The sequence below is a fragment of the Amblyomma americanum genome, chromosome 3 (assembly GCF_052857255.1).
Source record: "Amblyomma americanum isolate KBUSLIRL-KWMA chromosome 3, ASM5285725v1, whole genome shotgun sequence".
NCBI classification, from domain to species: domain Eukaryota; kingdom Metazoa; phylum Arthropoda; class Arachnida; order Ixodida; family Ixodidae; genus Amblyomma; species Amblyomma americanum.
Genome location: NC_135499.1, coordinates 141230870 through 141249977, shown reverse-complemented (window position 1 = coordinate 141249977; position 19108 = coordinate 141230870). Strand labels below are relative to the sequence as shown.

Here is a 19108-nt window from a genome sequence, read left to right as displayed (position 1 = left end):
AACCGCTGCACCAGGCATGGTATGAGGACTCTCAGCGATCTATGAATATAAATTAGAGAATGACCAATTCTTCATATATGTAAATTCACCCATTATAATGCTATTGCATCATACCCTTAAGGTGGAGCTTAAGTGTACATTATAGAATTTTTCCGGCCAAAATGCACGGTGCCTACTACAGCTAGAAGCACTGATCCACAGCAGACTGACAGCTCGTAGTAAAACAGCAAACCCTTATTTTTTTGGACCAGTAGTTTTATTAATGCACCATATAGCAAATACATCTCTCATCTTTAAAATTTTCCACTCTCTTCTTCGTGGGTATAACCACATGTGGAGCCTTAGGCGTGTACTCCCAAGCATTCTATGCACGACTATGTATAAACTGAAATTCCAACGCCTGCAGGGTTGACAGGCAACAGTAAAACACACTTTGTACATATACATACACAACATGCAGTCACATGCAGCTAGCTGAGCCTAATGAGGCGAGTTTATCCAGCAAAGCTTTCCTGCTGAAACTGGTAGAAAACTTGCAAAATGTACGTATATACAGGTAAAATGTCACAGCATTGTAGCATTGCACATGCTGTTACAGTAGTCATGAGGCAGTGTGGAACAAGTTTTTCAGGTTTTAATGAGTGTAGCTCACAGCTAGAGAGGAGAAATAGCGGCGCTACTTTGTAGATGCCACCAAAAGCACCCAAGTTTACTTCACAGGACTCATACGTAGTCTTTTAACTACTGCCCTGAAAATCTTGCCTTCAGTTCTTTGTTAAAATTTAGTCCACACTGGAGAAGTCTCAAAGCAGCATCTTTACACCCAAACTAATATAAAACGTCGTTTGTAAAACTTTGCCTACAATTTCTGTAAGGCACATAAACAGCAAGTTCCACATAACATGTATGTGTTAAAAATGCTAAAAAATGAGGCAAAACATGCCTTCCTACCAAATTTTCTAAAAAATTCCACAATCATGCTGAGTGAACTTCAAAAACAAAAATGAGTCGTCTTTTGCACTCTATCCTTTCGGAGTGCAGTCTTTACACAATAGTCACAACCGCTGGAGTGATTCAAGCATGCCATCTAGCTGCTTGAGTAGCAATATCCAGGTATGCCCCACAGAAGGAGAAACAGGAAAACCAAACCCTGCTCCAAGTCAAAACTTTTGAACAAAAATATGTCACTCATAATTTGGAATAAAACTGGACAATCTATATCTCACACATCTGTCCTGCATACACACATTTCAAGTCCTTGTATAGGCAACCTTTAATTAATGTTACTTCACTAAAAGCAGTGTATAAAACCGAGAAAACGCTTCAACAATTGTCATGCAGATAAACATCCAATGAGTAGTTAAACCAATTGTTGTTGCATGAGTTAGTGAAGTCACAGCAATGTCTTATGGCACTCGGATGAGTTGTAATACTGAAAGCTTACGCATTACATGCAGCATTTCATGTCATTAGGCATTGAAGACAAAAATGCTAATCAAGCAACAAGAGACAAGGACAGCTCAACAATTTCAGGATGGCAGCAGGAAGGACAAACAGCTTGTCAGCAGCGCAGTGTGGCAAGTCAGGACAGAAGAAGAAGAGTAGCAATGTTCTAGGCACAGCTCACACATAAAATGCACGTTTCTCAAGAAAATGGGCAACAAAAAAAATGCACCAAAGTTATGTATACTATATACATCACCAAATGGCATTGAAATTTCGTGACCTTTCTGAAAACAAAAAGAAAAGAAGCACAGTTCTTGGGGAAGACACTTGGCTCTGCTTTCACACAGTGTTCTGTGTTTTACAAAAATAAATAGCACGTGGAAAACTTCCAAGTTCCCGGGAGTGATAACTGGTCCCACGGCGACATCTCTTCATATGCTTCGCCAGAGTTCTGCGCTACCGCACATAGTCCGCACTGGTCACAGTCCACACTGACCACTGAAGCCTTCACAGGGCGACTTGAAGAGACCAGACAAAGGTGGCAGTTGTGAAGGAGTTGCCATCGAACAAAGCGAAACATTCACTCGGGTGCAGAGTTCCTAGTTGCATGCTGTTGCCCGCTTTCAGAGAGCCAGCTGCTATTATTTTTTTAACAGGCGACATAATTGAGATCACTCAATCGTTTGCATGAACACATTTTTGTGTTCTGCTGACAGTTTCAGTTCCAAAAAGCATTTTTTTTTTCTTCATGACAAACTTTTTTCTTTTGCTTTCCCAACATTTTGCTGCCTTAGCACAGCCTTTGCAAACAGTAGTATTCTTTATATTCTTTTTTCCCAGTTATGCCGGGGCAAGCATGTTCACCACTGTTGGCCAAAGATCATTATGCATTTAGCTTTCTGCAGCCTTCATGGCTTTTCAGAAGAGTTGCACAATACAGGTTGTCACATTACTTTTGTAGAACTTTTGTGAAAACGATTAACAAATCTACCATTATGTTTCCAAATAAATAGTTTTGCACTAGAAACCTCTATATTTAGAATCACGCTTTTAAATGTTCAAAGTGTAAATGAATCGCAATGAATGACCTAATAGGGAATCTCAAGACGAGTTTTAAAAACTAGAAACTTTTTAGCTGTCCTCTGCGCCACTTTGGTCTACTACGCAGCTGAATGCCGTGCCAACAGACAGCTTGACTTGGTAGGATCCACTCTCACCACCGAGGAAAGCAAGGCTGCTCCCAGCAGCCTGCCTGGTGGAATCCACGATGACCGCCGCAATGCGCTTAAGCCACACGCACAGCTAGAAGCACTGTCCCTAGACCGTTGTCTCACTCCGGCTACGATGGTTGAGCGGTTGCAGTTCCCGCTTGAGCCGGTCGTAGTCATTGTAATACTCATGGTCATCAGTGTCTTCGTCCGAGCTGTGCTGTTTGCGGCCGGGCACCACACCAGGCTGCTGGGGTGGCACAGCGGTAGGAGAGCCCAGAGGGCAGGTGTTGACATACTGGGGACCGGGATCGCGCGGTACCTGCATTGCTACTGGATGCGTCGGCCCGTTGCGGTTCATGAGGTGGTACTCGATGTTGTCGACACCCTGTAGCGGAGGCTGACCATTTGGGGGAACAAAGTCGGGCACAAAGCTTCCGTAGCCTTGGAGACGGGGGTCGAGGCCATCAACACCTGCATGCATTGGAAACAAGTAACAGCAATGAGTAAAGCGTAGCCCGCAAAGCCTTTTCACACCCTGCTGACTCTGCTTAATTTACAGGCTGTTTCAATACTACAAACAATTAATCAGTGTATCAAACAACAATATGTAGAGGCACGTCTTAAAACTTTCGAACGAGCTTCAAGATCCATTATGCTTACATATTCCTTTCTTTTTGTTGTTTTTGCTGGCCTCGAGCGTGTCACTGGTGCTGTTACTGGAAAAACAGCTTGCCTTTTTAAAACATGATGCTGAAGGAATAGCCTGGCCTTGATGGGCAACAATGAAGCGCATGCTACCTTGTTGTGTGGGAGCAGTGTCAGTGTTTTAGAATCAGTAGCACTGTCATTATTTTTGTTAGCTTTGTTTGCTGCTTCCCTCTTCCATGGTGATTCACAGACATAATGCTAAATTTTTTGCGTCATCCTTATTACTGCGCCGGAGAAGAAGACTGCTGGCAATGAAGCACCCATACACGCAGGTTTGGAAATTCTAGATGACATCTCTGGCTAGGATTTAAGGCCCTTTTCTTCATACCACACAAGAATTCAGTCTTTGGGTGACTATTCGTGGCCCATCTTAAACATATAAGACCGAGTGCATACAAATCGTCAGTACCGGAAGAGCCGCATAGAGTGCGTGAACGTCACTTTCTCCATATACGAAAAAATATTCGATGCCTCTTTAAGATCCGGCCGCACTACCAAAAAGATACGAACTCCAAGTGTTCCACCTAGCTCCAAAGAACAATCGTGCACAACAATCAAGTCTATCAGCACAAATGTCTGATCTGCAAAACATTAAGCATGGCTGGCTGAGTTCATGGGTACTGTACAATGCCCTTCCCTGTGTACTTATTATGCTGCCAGCATTTGGCTGCTTGTTACGCTCACACTTCAAGTCAAATAGACGTTCGGGTCGGTCCAAGTGCACATGTAATGACACTGTTTAAACACACGTGCTCTGGATGAGTTCATATCACATGACATCGTAGTATCAGCTGCTGCCATTGCGATGGTCATTAAATAAAATGGCGCCATTCAATGCATGAGTGGGTCCCAAGTGGCCGCTCCTGGACATCCAAGGTCATCTTGAGTCACCGCGACGAGCTCCTTTTAGGTTGCAAAATTGTTCATACTTGCTTCATTTTCAAACGGACAAGAGGACATTTTTTACATCACTTATACTGGGAACAATTTACTAAAACAAAAAATTTGAAAACCTAGTTTTTGTAACAAAAGCTGGGGGAACTAACAACAATCAAGAGTACTGTGTTATGGCTCAAATTTCTATAGGTTAGAAGGCCCTAACAAAGCGGACTTAGCAGTAGCAAGATCCAGCTGCAGTGCCAGAACAGCAACATTAGGCGGAAAAAGCTTTAATACAATTGATTCCCGCTTCAACGAAATTCACGGGACCTGTGAAAAACTTTGTAGAGGCAGAAGCTTTGTTGTCGTGAAATCAGGCCAGAAATTGACAGATTGGCCTGGATAGTTCATTAGCAACACTTATTTGACAAAAATTTGTCTGTTCTGGTCTTTCGCTGTTTCAAAATCGGCATTGTGGCGATTTTCTTGGCACTCTAAAATCTTGGAATCGCGTAATAAACACATCCGCTACATTTGCTATTAAAACTAATTTTTTTTTTCTGAACGCGTTTTAAAAGCGCCCTTGCTTTCATCGTGCGAGAACCCATACTTAGACCATGCTGCCTGGAGGCATTTCAGTGTGAACCATGCGCGCGTGTGCCCGGGTCACTGCGTGTTGAGTAGTGGTCGCATGCACGTCGAAATCGATCCTTTCGATGACGTGCTAGAAATGCAGCTGCTCCAATTCTTCGAAGACGTTTTACGTTTTGCAATGCATGGCACGAACATACCGGCGGAGTGACGTTCTGTTGAGACATCTGCCAAGAACCACTGACACTCGCAGTGGCTGTATTCGGTCAGTGCCAGAGTGCACCAGGCGGGAAAAAAAAATAAATGCTATCACGGTTCACAAGCGCGGAGTCCAGGCCGTCGGCAAAACCATCGCAGGCAGTCGCGTGCCGCATTGCATCTTTATGCATCCATGGCTGCCCATTAATTCCGATTCTCCACGGAACGTCAGCTGCGCTATTGAAAGTGCAAAGTGTCTTTGGAAGCTGTGTTTGCTGAAACCTAACGCGATACGGCACGTATGGACGTGCCAAAAAAAAAAGAAAATCGGCCGCTTCCACAGAAAAATTTCGTTGAAGGGGAACCTCGCTCCGAAAACTGTCCGTCATGGGGGAAAATAATTGCATTGCCTTGTATGGTATGCTGACGGAGAATCGGAAATACTTCGTTGTGGCGGAAATTTCGCTGTCGTGGCGTTCATTGTAGCCGGGTTTACTGTAATTTGAAAACAGACATGAATGGCACAATGTCCACTGCTCTCTGAACACGCCATCGTTGACCTTGTATTTCATTTTCTTTCGTTTTCTGAGATCATGAAAAGCACTGACCATTTGAGTAGCGGCTGTCCCCTATCAGGTCCATGTAGGTAGTTGACAAGCCCTTGGACCGAGGCGAGGGCATCAGGTAGTCATCCTCATCGACAGGTAGGGACATGCGCATGTCACTTGGCTTGACACCCTTGGGAAGCGTGGCCGCATTGTGCATGAAGGCGTCATCATCTCCTTCCTCTGCAACACAATTAAGCACCATTGAAAAATGTCACCGGAGCAGGCATTTCACCTTTCTTGTGACAAATGTTCACCATTGTAACAAGAAAGCATCATGGTTATCATTAAGGTCCGTTTTCAAAGAAGCCAAGAACCACACATTAGGCAAAAATCAGCAAAAGCATAGCACAGTGACCTGTTAATAATCTAGTCCTGCTGCTTGTCATGGTTGTGCAGCAAACAAGCAAACTGACAGGCAAACGGCAATGAAACATGTTTCAACACATTCAATGCACTAAGTACAAGCAGTGTTTAGATGGCTGGAAAAGCTGGAAACATGACTGTCCATTTTGCATGTGAACGCCAGTTTATGCTGATTACAGCTGATACATGTGTCTTCCACCTGCTGTCAGAGAGGTACTTTCATGCAGGGAAAAAGCACCATGCAGAGCAGTTTGGAGGGGAAAGCAGTTTAAACTACCATCTACACTTTCTTTGCCAGGGCTGGTGGTATATTGGCAGCTCCCATTTAATGCGAAAGCAAAGTGCACTCAGTGCGGGAACATTTTCACAGGACTGCAGCACTAATAGTACTGCAGAGTGGGCCCAGTTGTTGTGGCATGCAAGCAACGCATGCCTTTGAAGCAATTAGGAAGAGCGCGAGACACACCGGCATCTTTTCCCAGGAGCTTTAATGGGTCAGAGCAGTAGCGCTGGTTGAGGCTGTTCTCTCGGCCGCGGGGGTTCATACCGTTGGCGTGGCAGCCGCCATTCATGTCAGGGTGCAGCACCATGTTGGCTGGAAAGAACTCTGCAGGGTTGGGAACGCCAACGGTGGGATCCTCCTCAAATCCACGGTCATCCATGAATTTCTGCAAATGAAGCCCAGCACAGCACAGGTCAACAAGCAATTCCAACTTAGTGGTTTCTGAATTAGTACAGATCACACATTACACACTTGAGCATGGTTGTCTGCTATCAATTAAAATTGAAACCTTGACAAACTGTCTGTGAAAATATTTTACGGATATTCTTCACACCATCAGGCACTTGTGACATCTACTTTTTTTAAAGAATGTGCGATAGCTGGTGGAAGTACCTTCGTAGAAAAAAAAATGCTTGTATACATTTACAAAAGCCTGCTTTCAATATGCATGACAGTGGGCTCAAGACCCTCGAGTTGCATATGCTTCATAAAAAATGTTTACAGACATTTTCCAGTCCTACACTAAACTTCCACTATATCTGTGACATCATTGTCACAGATGTTCTTCGTCTGAAGTAACACAGCAATATCAATTAAAGTTAACAATATTCATGGTATAAAAATGATGACCTCCCAATCACAATGGCTAAACTACAGCACTTTTACTTTGGTTTACCAAAAAATTATCCACACTAGACCTGTGCTAATTGGTCATGCAGAAGTTCGAACAACTATTTTAAGTGGCACAGAGCTCATCATGCCACTTTTTCCTTTTGGTTTACTGTCTGCATTCTAAAAACTTGACATCCTTGATGTCAAATTAATCTGATTAAATTCACCATCAGCTTTTAACTGATTTGACTCGGTTACCTTGATAGGAGTAGGTGGTGGGGCCTGCTCTGCACCTAGGAGCATACTAGGCTGAGCCCGGGGCTGCAAGTATTCTTCAGCATCCATGATGACCTCCGAGCCTTCCATGGGCATGCTAAGGTTTCGGATGAGCTCCTTCTCATCTTGCGGTGTGTAACTGGGCAGCCGCATCAGTTTGTCACCAGGGACGACCAAGTACCGGCCTGGGTCACTAGCCATTTTGGCAAACTCTTCAGCCAACTCTTTGAAAGAAGGGCGCGACCCCGCATCAAGCATCCAGCCTGCAAAAACAATGCATGGACACAAAACTTGTTAGACACTGAACAAGAAAACCCAGGTTCACTTGAGAAGTGATAAACAAAATAATTATGCACCAAGCCTCGTTTACACCTCATCTTCCTTCAGCAGTACATCAATAAAATCAATTTATATGGCAAACTATGCAACTAGACAGAGGTAATCAAGAAGTGAATGTCCCTTTATAGCTCTAGAAACATGGTTTACAGTGGTTCATATTAGGCACAACATCCATGAGCTCATTCATAATGTTAGACAGTGAAACAAAAAACTGTCTGCAAAAAACACTCCAAGTAAAATTAAATGCTTCAACAAGTGGAGGTGAATGTTACCACTTACACTTGATCATTATCATGTAAACGTCAATGGTACAAATCGACGGCTGGTTGAGCCTCTCTCCCTTTTCGAGGAGGTCAGGCACATCTCTTGCAGGCACGTGTTCATAAGGCCGCATGCCGTACGTGAGCAGTTCCCACACAGTCACACCTGGAATCGAAGAGCATTCCATGGTTACCTTTGAAAAAGTAGCCAGTAGGTCTCTTTAAGCTACATTCTTTGCAATACCATGCTATGTTTGCAGCCCGCTATCATAGCAACACCACGGTGCAGTAGTGTACATCAGCACTATGTGAATAATTTGGGAGAATACTTCATGTTCAAAAAGCATCAAAATTGCACCAAGTTACACAAGTGAAAGATTTAACGTCATGGACCTAACAATGTCCAATACGGGAAAAATTGTGTAACCAGTGTTCCCAGGCTAAGCAAGCAAATGGCATCCAGGAAAGCCCTGTCCATGCATGAAACGTCCAACAGCTGGTAATTAAATGCATCATATAGGTTTGGGCTAGACATGAGACATCCAACAAATACTGAAGTTAAAACTGTGTTCCCTGAAACGGGAACAACATGGTTGTACTTTTTCATATTGAACTATACTATACAGTGCAAACGACAGCTGTTCTGGGTGTCTGCAGTAGTTGCTGGTCAGTTATCATAAACGTCATTCTGGAATAATGAAAAAGCTCCACTCCACCCATCTTGACCTTAAAACAGAAAGCCAGGAGTACAACACAGCCCGGAAGAAAGTAAGTGACCATTCAAAGCAGCAGTATTTTCTCAATAGACCGTTCAGCCCCAACACCCCATCTGGTTTCTGTTGGTTCTTGCTTGTTTTGATTTTCAATAGGAATAAACTGTACTTCAGTCAGGGCAGTACACCACACTGAACATTCCCACCCATGACGGATTTCTGTAAAAAAACTTCCACGAAAGGCAATGGAATCGGCACTCACCAAATGCCCAGACATCACTTTTGTGTGTGAAGATGCGGTGTTGTATGCACTCAAGAGCTAACCATTTGATAGGCATCTGTAGTAAATAAAGAGAATGGCAATAAGTGTAAGGCAAACAAAAAATGAACTTCTTCATTTTGCAACCTGCTTTTGCAAAGAAGTTTCAAGACGCAACAGAAAATATGTATGATGTACCTTGCCGCCAGCTGCCTTGTACTCAAACTCGTTATTATCCAGCAATTTGGCCAAGCCAAAATCGGTGATCTTAACACAGCCAGGTGTTTGAACTGGAAAGAAATACAGTGCAAATCTGTAAGTATCCTACATCTCACATGAACAAGAATTAAAAATCGCACCATGATAGACCATTGAAGCAGTAAAAGCACCGAGATGGCACAAGCACTGTGCTATCGAAACATATCTCCTCTCTTTCACTTATACTTTGCTTGGTTGTGCTACAAATCAAAATGGAATGGAATACTACAATGCAGAGTATTCTATTATACTGAAGAGGAGGCAGGGAGCTTCCTTCAAAAGGCAGACATGAAGAGCCAAAAAAACTTACGCAGCACGTTTCTCAGGGCAAGGTCACGGTGAACCATTCGTTTTTCCTCCAGGTAAGCCATGCCCTGAAGGAAAAACCACAAACAGATGTTCAGAAATGATGTTCCACACGCATGTCTGACAACGAAGCAAGCTTCTAGTTTCCACAATCTGACTTCATGTCACATACAAGACTTTTGATAAGTTATCTTAACCTTTTAGCCACCAACCCCAAACTGTACTGCCATGGGAGACTGTAGCAATATCGCCAATGACGAGTCACACGCGTCTGACCGAATGTCTCGTTGCTCCACTGCCAAAGACGAGCTACAGTTGGCAGTTGCGCTGGTTGCAATTTTCAACGCTACAGGGCAGTGCATGTTTTAAGCCCGACAAGTGTAATTTTCACCAAAAATCACCAAAAATTTGATGATTTTGGCACATTTTTCAGGAATTAATTTGGTGGTTAAAGGGTTAAACAATGAACATATATTCCATAGAGCATAATTCAATTTTGCCCACACTGAATGCTGCAATGGGCACAGTGTGCAGAATTATATCAGTTTATGTTGGTGCTGCACAGGTACAAAAGTTAGGTTTTAAAATATTGAAATACAAAGATTTCAGCGGATTTCCTACTGAAGAACTGAGTCCTGAATATAGCTCCTACTCTCATCAGTCACACAAGTATTCCTTTACTCTATAAAACAGTATAAATTCCACAGAACTTGGTCCAGTAGTTGCCTAACACAAAAATTTTGCATTCCCCACACACCTGTGTACAAAAACCCGTGAAAGACTAGGCTAAGACCTTCCTTGACACTTGCAGTTAACCTCCATAGCATTTCAGGCACACATGAGGACAAATAGTAGCTGGCCTGTTTTGGGTTCTCTATGGATTACCTACTGCAGATTTCTGTGGTATGATAATAAAGGAGCTACTTTCACTGAAAACGGTGAAGTCATAAATTCGAAAAGGTAAAAAGATGAAATGCACGTGTCACCACTGGTCACTTCCATGACCATTTGGTTTATGGTTTTTGGGGTTTAAGGTCCCAAAGCAACTTGGGCTATAATGGACGCTGTAGTGAAGTGCTTCGGATAGATTTCAACCACCTGGGGTTCTTTAATGTGTAATGACATCACACAGTATAAGCCTCTAGAATTCCGCCTCCATTGAAATGCGACTGCTGTGGCCAGAATCGAACCCGCGTCTTTCGGGTCGGTAGCCAAGCACCATAACCACTGCGCCACCACGGCAGCTTTTTCCACAAGCAAACTGCAATTATGCTAATACAGATATTTATGTGCGGGTCTTTAGGGCTAGGCTATATTGCCATTCACTTTCAAATGGCGACCACAGAGTCCTATCCAGGACTGACACCTTGAGCTTGAATCTAGGGGTGAAAAAAAAAGTTCCAAAACCCAATTTTTTTTTTTCCAAAAAATTTGTCTTTTGGTGCTGGGCAAACATACCAGTAACAAAGAGCCAAACGGTCGATTTTCACTACAAAGTATAACTGCACGTAACTTTAAGGTGCACATAGCTTACTCTGGCAATCTGGGTGCACCAGTTCAGCAATGGCTTGGAGCCGATCTTGTCCCGGTTGTTGCGAACATAGTCGAGCAGGCAGCCAAGGGGCATCAGCTGGGTGACCAGCATCAGCTGTGATGTCAGGCACACTGCCAGCAGCTTCAGAACATTGGGGTGGTCTACACTGGCCATTATGTAAGCCTCCTGCAAAGAAACCACTTTCAGGAACCAGCCTATACTCCGTTATTAAAGTATGCAAACAGAATACAACGGATACACATTTTCTCATATGCTTTGTTAAAAGCATGATACGTAGCTTATTTTTCACGTAAAAGAAGGTTACAAACAAAATCCGAACAATTAAGCAAAGCAGACTCGCAACAAAATACCACTGTTTGTAATCACTGCCAATGACTTCAATACCACCACCCAAGACATTCCTGGAAGCAATACTGTAGTTGTTGTGGATATTCGGAAAATCATTTGGTAATATTAGGAAATGTTTCTAGACTAGCTACATGTGGCTTCAATTCTAGAAGGGGTTTGTGCATGCGAGCCAGCAAATGCACTCACCTCCAGGAATTCCTTGTTTGTGTTGGGTGCAGTGTCCTCGCGAAGAACCTTGATGGCCACGGGGATCCTGACGTTCTCACCTTCAGGCACCCACACACCCTGGATGAGACACGAAAAATTGTCAAGACACATTTGACCAGTTGGTCAAACACCGAACACATTGGGAGAGTGGGTGGAAGAGAGACGAACCTTGTAGACAGTGCCAAATGCTCCATAGCCAAGAATTCCTCCCTTGCGAAGTTCTGCTTCTTTGACAATCCTCAGCTGGGCAAGGTTGGGCTTGATGTCTGTTGGCTTCAGAGGTTCATTGTCTTCAAAACCACTCATGCGCTGTCGCGGAGAGGGGAAAAAAATTTGCTATTAATCTAACAGCACGAGTTAGCATGCACAGTCCACAAAACAGCGCGAGCGCCGATCGTTGTTAGTCACACTGCAAATAAATCATGTTCAAGCACATGCAAATCGCAAAAATGTGAACAGCAAATGTACAATTAAGCTGTGCAATGTTTAACACATTGTCATAAAAGTTAACATGTCACAAATGGGCTCGTGATGTGTACTAGAACTTTGTATGCTGCAAGAATAAAAATGATAAAACGGTGTGCAAAAACCACAATGAGAAAATTATACATAGGTTTCAGTCAATGCAACAAATGTTTAGGTCAAAGCTTTCAGCATGCAACACTGCAACACAATAACAAAGAAGTGCCAGTTAGCATGGAAAGAAAGACTCGGCAGAAGCAACAAGACGATAAAAAATGAGAATTCACTTACAAATTCTTGAAAGAGGAAAGAGCAGAGAGAAAAAGAACAGAGAGCATGAGATAAGGGCAGAGTCAGCACAATTTAAAGCTTTCACTATAGTTTTATTCTTGCACAAAAAGTAACATGCTGCCAAACAGTTCAGTATGCTGCTATCCGCCATGAATTTTATGTCATTCAAGGTTTTAACATCGGACAGGTCAAACAACAAGCATTAGAAAAAAGCTCTGACCTGCTCCGACTACACACAATTTGCAAAGTAAGCAGCTTCTGACCAAGTTGTTTGTACAAGTAAGACTACCTAGAAGGTGCTGAAGTTAGCAGCAGTTCTGTTTTACTGGAAGGCATCCTAATTAAGACATAGAAGTCACTCTGATGTCAGCTCTGCTAAAGGATTACAATGGAAAGTAGATTTAACATCACACTGCACCACAATAGCCATGAAAACTGTACTGCAGGAGAAGTACCAGTACAATTTATGAAGGAACTCTTGATACCCAGCTTTTGCTATGCTGAAACCTTGTTACATGAAACTTTTTTGTTTGCAGCTTCCTAAGCACAAACAGAGCTAGCACTTTAATGCATGTATGAAAAGGGAATGACAACACATGCAGACAAAGCAGTGCCCTTACCATTGTCATTTTGACGGTATTCTCTTTTGTTTTGGCCCTCTGGAACCAATGGTAGCTGAACACAGCCAGGAAAATTCCCAGCAGCAGAATGCAGCCACCGGCACTAGCGAGGATTGCAGGCAGGTGGTCCTCCTCCCTGCAAGCAAAAAGCCAAGAAATGACAGCAGTAAAATAACATTCGTACTGTAACTCACACAAATAATTACACTGGCAGCAAGTGAAGTCAAAAATGGAAGGTTGTAAGCAAAGAATTGTGTATAATCATTAATATAGTTGATTTAAGACTGACTATTCCTGCCTCACAAATGTGTTTTTGCACAAATCAATGCAGTAAGTACCATGAATAAAGGGATTAGTGCAATCGAGCTAATGTAGCAAAACAACTCTTTTATGACCAAGTGATCTTCAGTAAGCATTCTGCAAACTTATAAATGCAAAGAAAAAAATGCAGAGAGTGACAGCTTCAGCTTCCAAACTCCGAGGCTGCAACAAGAAATAACACAAGGCGTGTGGTGAACATAATGTGCTCAATTTATAATTTCAAAAACTTCTTACAAAAAAAAAAACTGTGGCGTCGATTTTGAAGTATGATGCATCTAAATAAAAGCATCATGCCTGTTGATAATGCACAATCAAACCTTGAAGGCGGCATGCACAGGCAATGGTTGGGAGTCAAGCCCACTACACCGCATAGCTGCTAGCATCCATCTATTGACCATAATATGGTGTAAGCATTTGGGTCGGTAAAACATAACGGAAATTTGGCAAATAAAGGGAGACGTGCTGCGGTGGTGGTAGTAGGGAGATGCTCTTCCGTGGAGCAGGTATGGCATTTTTTTCCCCCTGACTTTACTTCTGCTTAATCATCAAGTTACTTTGTGTACACATTGGCAAAAAGCGGGCAACAGTAGAAACGGTCAAGCCATAGTAGAGCCCTGTTTACCGTTCACTGCAACCAGAAATCAATGAAACATTACCATTACTTTACTGCAGTGACAAGCAGCATTATTTGTTAACAAATTCAGTATGTCAACACATTAAGCAGACATTTTTGCATGGATTTGAAAGGCAATTAGAGAGGAGTTTAGCAAGTAAAACTATTCCTCAAAACATATTCCTTGCTCACCTTATCAGCTAAGACAGACACCAGAAAATGGTCTGCCTGAGCAATGGAGAATGAGGATGAAGACTTACGTCCTGCCATGCAAGGCCATCTGGTTGGGGTCTTCATCTGAACAGTGTGGGTCCTTGGTGGTGGTGTCATCAAAGACCTTGTAAGGCTTCTCAGGAGGACAGGTGGCTGTGCAGTTGAACTGCAATGACAAGCAAGCAAGAGGATGTATTAGTCACTGAGGATGACTACAACGCCAAGTTTTTTTCAAATAAGCACTGCTTAGCACAAATTCCCACTAAAGGTCCTTTCAGTGTCAATACATCTGCCTCACAAGGCCAATGTTGCAGCCAACTAAAATACCAACTGCCTAGTCCTGAGCAAAGAAGCAAGAGATGACAATGAAAAACTCACAGCTGCTCCAAATGAGAAAAAAAAAATGAGTGACTCAAACATACTGACCTAGTGACAGAATCATGCAGGTAAGAAGTGTCAAAGCCTTGTTGTGCAAGCCTTTAGGCAACTAATAAATCAGCTAGTGCACAATGCATACAAGCTAGAACAGGCAGATTATTCTACAATTACAAGTGCAACAAAAAAAAAACTGCTATGTTGGGACAGAAAAAAAAAATTGGAATAAAAGTCTCTCTGTTAGTACATGAAGACCTGTCAGCACAAACCTGAGTGCGGTTTTCAGAGTCATAGATGCGGAAGTTGCGGCAGTTGGTGCAGTGAGCTGCTGTGGGTCCATAGCAGCCTCGGCACTCATCGTGACAGCGCAGGCATCGCCGATTAGCCTCGTCGGGGAAGTGGTCTCGCTGGCAACGGTCTTCGCACTGTTCACCACTGCTGTAGTGCAGGCACTCGCACACAGAAACGTGTATCGAGTAAGACGTGCAGTTCTTGCAGCGCTGATGACATTTGCGGCATACCTGCAGGCAAGAAAAGATAAAAACAACCTTGAAGAAGAGTTGGAAGCATGTTGCTTGTGCTAATTCGCTCTTCCTTCCATGCATGATGTTCAGTTTTGTTCTTTGAAGAATATTTTTGCATTACAACTGCGATGAAAGGTTAATCCACCCAATTTTACTGAAAAATTCACTCTCACAGAAGTACTTCAAACATATGTGTCGCTCTACGAGGAGCAGCTTTAGTAACATCATACAGGTAGTAGTGCACAGCTCAATCAGCTAGTACACAAACACGCATAAATTCATTGCCAACACAGCCCACAGTGTTAATATTAACAGTAAGTACCGATTTTCCAGTCAAGGACTTGAGTGCTCCCTCCTCCTGAGGACCGAAGTATTCATGGTAGAATCCCTCTGGGCATGATTCATCTGCTTTCAAGCACTGCTCCTGAAATTGTCAAAAGACATTGACAAAGGTTAGGCATCGTGCTCAGTTCATCTCAGCCAATTAAATATCTGCCTGTTCAAAAAGAACACAACTTACAACAACATTCGGGTCATAGGCGCTGACGATCGCCTTCTCGCAGGAATTGCAAGCACCAGGCCCAACGGTGTTGTTTGGTCCAGTGCACCTAATCAAGGTAAACCACACGGGAAAAACCAATGAGCAAGCAGCTCTTTTGTAGCCTTAGATGACAGCACACAAAAAAACTTTAAAAAAAAATTGGAAAGCTGCACAACTTATCACTTACGCACCAAGGGTAGATAATCAATAGTTGGTAACGGCATCACAGTTTGAGGGTACTCACCCGCCAACACAGTTTTCATGGCAGGGCATACAGTAGCCGGACTGATTGTACTTTGATTCAGGGCACTCCTTGACACAGTAGGGGCCGTCACGAACATGGCGACATTTGCTGCAGTTACTGGGTCCCTATTAAGGTAAAAATGAGAAAAGGAGATGCAATGAACAGTGTTCCACTGTCATAAGGGATGCGCAACAGTGCCATTGTCAATGTCTTAAAGGGTACATAAGAAAAAATTAAATAGGAAAACAAAATAACTGAAAAAAGCAGTAAAAATGACTTGTCACATGACTTGTCAGTTCATGTGGTCAGTTTTCACAGGATGCAAGCAGCAGTCTCATTAGCGTTAGCTGTTGCACATGCAGTTCAGAAATGCTCGAACTGAGGCAAAATGTTCAAATAGGACTGACTCCAAAGTTTAAAGTTGTTTTCAGCCTGAACTTGAGCAACACAAAAACTGTGAATGAAGGAGATACTGATACAGGATGGCAACAGACGTATAGAACGGCCAAGTATGTTTCGAAAAGCACAATGAAAACTTTCAAGGGAGAGCCAAACTACTCACAGGGCCAGAGCATTCTCCAAGACACTCTTCGTGGCAATGCTTGCAAACATAATTCCCATTGTCATAGATTCTGGAAAGCAGAGAGGAAGAATGTAAAAAATTACCACTTCTGTATGGTGCACTTTCCTACCAAAGAGCCAACAATAAAAGAAATGAACTGACAGCATTTCAAAGGTGCTGTTGCGAACATGCAGCTAGTATGATTACGTATCTTGACTAGCCTTTTTCTGCTTAAATCAATGAAATGAAAATCTGCAAGGGAATGCGATGCTTATTTATTTATTTATTTTATTTAGTATTACAGATACTTCAAGGGCCCTTGGCTGAGGTCTTTACATGAGGGGTTTAACCCCCTTTCCTCGGCCGAGTATACACCTCTACTAGCATCAAGATGAACTCCCTGAACAGGTCACCCAAAACACTCTCTGTTCAATCAGACATTGTATTCTTTGGTTGCACTGCCTACTAGCAATGTCTCCGGTGGGTACCCACACTTGCTTTTTTCTATTCTGATTTGCATTGGAGTGTATTGTAGCCTGAAGAATCCCCTTGATGACAGCATTTGGCTTCAAAGAACTGTCAGTTCATGACAGGTGTAGGTGCAGAAAAAAAAAAATGAACTTCTACTCAATAGCCTTACCCTTTGGATGTGTCACACTTGTCAATGCAGGTGTCTTCTAGTCGATACGATTTACAGGAAAGACACTCATTTGGTGCTGGGCCCCAGCAACCACTTGAAGAGCACTGGGGGTGGCATACTAGGCCTTGTGTCTCTGCAAGAGACAATGAAAAAATTAAATTGGCACTAAAACGAATACGCAAAATGAGGAATTTCTCAAATATTCTGCCTAAGTGAACACATGGCAAAACTGCAAACAGAAAGGCACAATAAAAAAAAATTTGTGATCAGGCTGACAATTGGTACCTCATGCAATTAATTGGACAGCGCTAACTCTGACAACAATGAAAGCAGGTGTGGCGTGAAGCACAAGAATCTGTTCGCTGACTGCGTGCAACGCATCTGCTAACCGCTGATATGCAAAGAGACTATGTGGGACAAGGAGGCAGATAGATGCCTTAATGAGCGGATGCACGAGAACAAACATGTGTGCGAAGATATAGTGCATCGTGGTGATGTGTATAGAAAAGTAAAAACAAGTCCTGCACCCGATGTTCAGAAAAACAAGTGCAATCGAAAAATCAGAGAACATGAAAGTGTGCGAAATAATCGAAGCCTTTTTTTATGATGGCAATGAAAGAACGAATATGTGATATCCCAGTTATCGCACTCCCAAGAAAAAATTGTGGTATCTTAAATTAGACATCCAAGACAACAAGGAATACATGCCCAACACATTACCCACGTGACTGTTGGAAGAAAATGTCAGTGTGGGCGCCCCCTTCCCAATTCTTTTCTTTTTAACCCTTTCCATGTTGGGAAAATAAAAGGTCCCAAGTAAGCGCTCGACATGCTAATATTCTCTTTTCTTCTGCCCTTTTTTATGCAATCCAACACGTGATCAGACAGACTGTTCAACAGAAAAGAAAGATATGACATATTATGAGCACCTGATAATTGTAAGCAGTGTTTTATGTAACACGAATTTGATTTTACGGCGCAGCCATTAATGGCTTGTTTGCCGGCAGAGCGGCATTGGTGGTGATCTAACCAGATCATTTGACTACTCGCAGATCATGTGACCATGACCCTTTCATGTTGCTCATACAAGGCTTCCAACTGGTTCTCGGAAGCATGATGCCATCACTAACATGACCGCTTCAATGCTTCTGTTTTGTTCTCAGAATCACAATGTCGTCACTTACGTGTCCTCACAGACGCTTATGATTGGTTCTCAGAAGCTGTGACGTCATCACCAAATGTATATACGATAGCACTGACAGCTGCTCCCCAGTCCTACTTGGTGATTTCAATGCTAATATCCGAGAGAACAAGACCTTTGGCACTGATGTCACGATGAACATTAGCAATGCAAAATATTACGACATTGGAAAATGCAAACACCACCTCAAGACAGCGTCAAAAAAAGGATGTGGTACAACAGTGGGTGACCATTTCACAGACCACAAAGCAGTCTAGTCAGTTTGAAGAACATTCCTCAAAAAGAAGACATGCTTCAAATCTTGAAAAGAAAATCGAAAAATCTTGAATAGATAAAAAACGATCAAGCAAATAAGTGCAATGTCTTAATAAAATGTCTGTGAGACTTCTATTGACATAAAAACCTTCACTGAACTGTAGAAGTCGCCCATAACAGCTGTGCTATGATAATGCTTTATTTACCAAGTATCTCAACCATTCTGTAAGTTCTTAAAGAATGATGTTAAATGATAGAGAAAACACGATGGCGCAAGAACAAAAATGTCAAGATCACAGCCAAACTCATTTTTAATAAAACTGCTATATCGACACAGCATCAGTTTTGATGCTGGGTACCTGAGAAGGTGGAAAATTGATTACCTAACATATACCAATAAACTTTCCAATTAAACTGTTGTAATTAATATGCATTTAATAAAATGAAACCTGTAGTCTCCAGGCACCTACTGGTGTACTTCCTTTAGTGCAATACTATATGCGGATCATATAAAGCATTTCTTTACCTAGAGAACTGGATCAAGGAGCTAAGCCCCTGAAAGCACACACTTTTCGTCTTTCTCAGAAATGGCTTCTCTCAAGAGAAG

General features: G+C 42.6%; 1 protein-coding gene across 5 annotated transcripts in view; it reads right to left on the bottom strand.

The window, feature by feature from the left end:
- Positions 1-234: 234 nt before the first annotated feature.
- The window catches only part of Egfr (epidermal growth factor receptor), a 106320-nt gene continuing 87446 nt past the window's right edge, over positions 235-19108 (bottom strand). For 3 of the 5 annotated variants that reach the window (XM_077658085.1, XM_077658084.1, XM_077658083.1), the window contains 19 exons: positions 17046-17178; positions 16406-16475; positions 15844-15968; positions 15579-15666; positions 15381-15482; positions 14804-15055; positions 14207-14325; positions 13013-13148; positions 11808-11948; positions 11619-11717; positions 11064-11249; positions 9534-9597; positions 9164-9255; positions 8969-9044; positions 8013-8159; positions 7377-7657; positions 6471-6672; positions 5642-5821; positions 235-3128 (listed from right to left, as the gene is read on the bottom strand). In XM_077658085.1, coding sequence (XP_077514211.1) covers positions 2764-3128; positions 5642-5821; positions 6471-6672; positions 7377-7657; positions 8013-8159; positions 8969-9044; positions 9164-9255; positions 9534-9597; positions 11064-11249; positions 11619-11717; positions 11808-11948; positions 13013-13148; positions 14207-14325; positions 14804-15055; positions 15381-15482; positions 15579-15666; positions 15844-15968; positions 16406-16475; positions 17046-17178 — 2858 coding nt within the window. In that variant the 3' untranslated portion in view covers positions 235-2763. The remainder of the gene's footprint in view (positions 3129-5641; positions 5822-6470; positions 6673-7376; positions 7658-8012; positions 8160-8968; positions 9045-9163; positions 9256-9533; positions 9598-11063; positions 11250-11618; positions 11718-11807; positions 11949-13012; positions 13149-14206; positions 14326-14803; positions 15056-15380; positions 15483-15578; positions 15667-15843; positions 15969-16405; positions 16476-17045; positions 17179-19108) is intronic. The other 2 variants (XM_077658087.1, XM_077658086.1) reach the window with 1 other exon arrangement.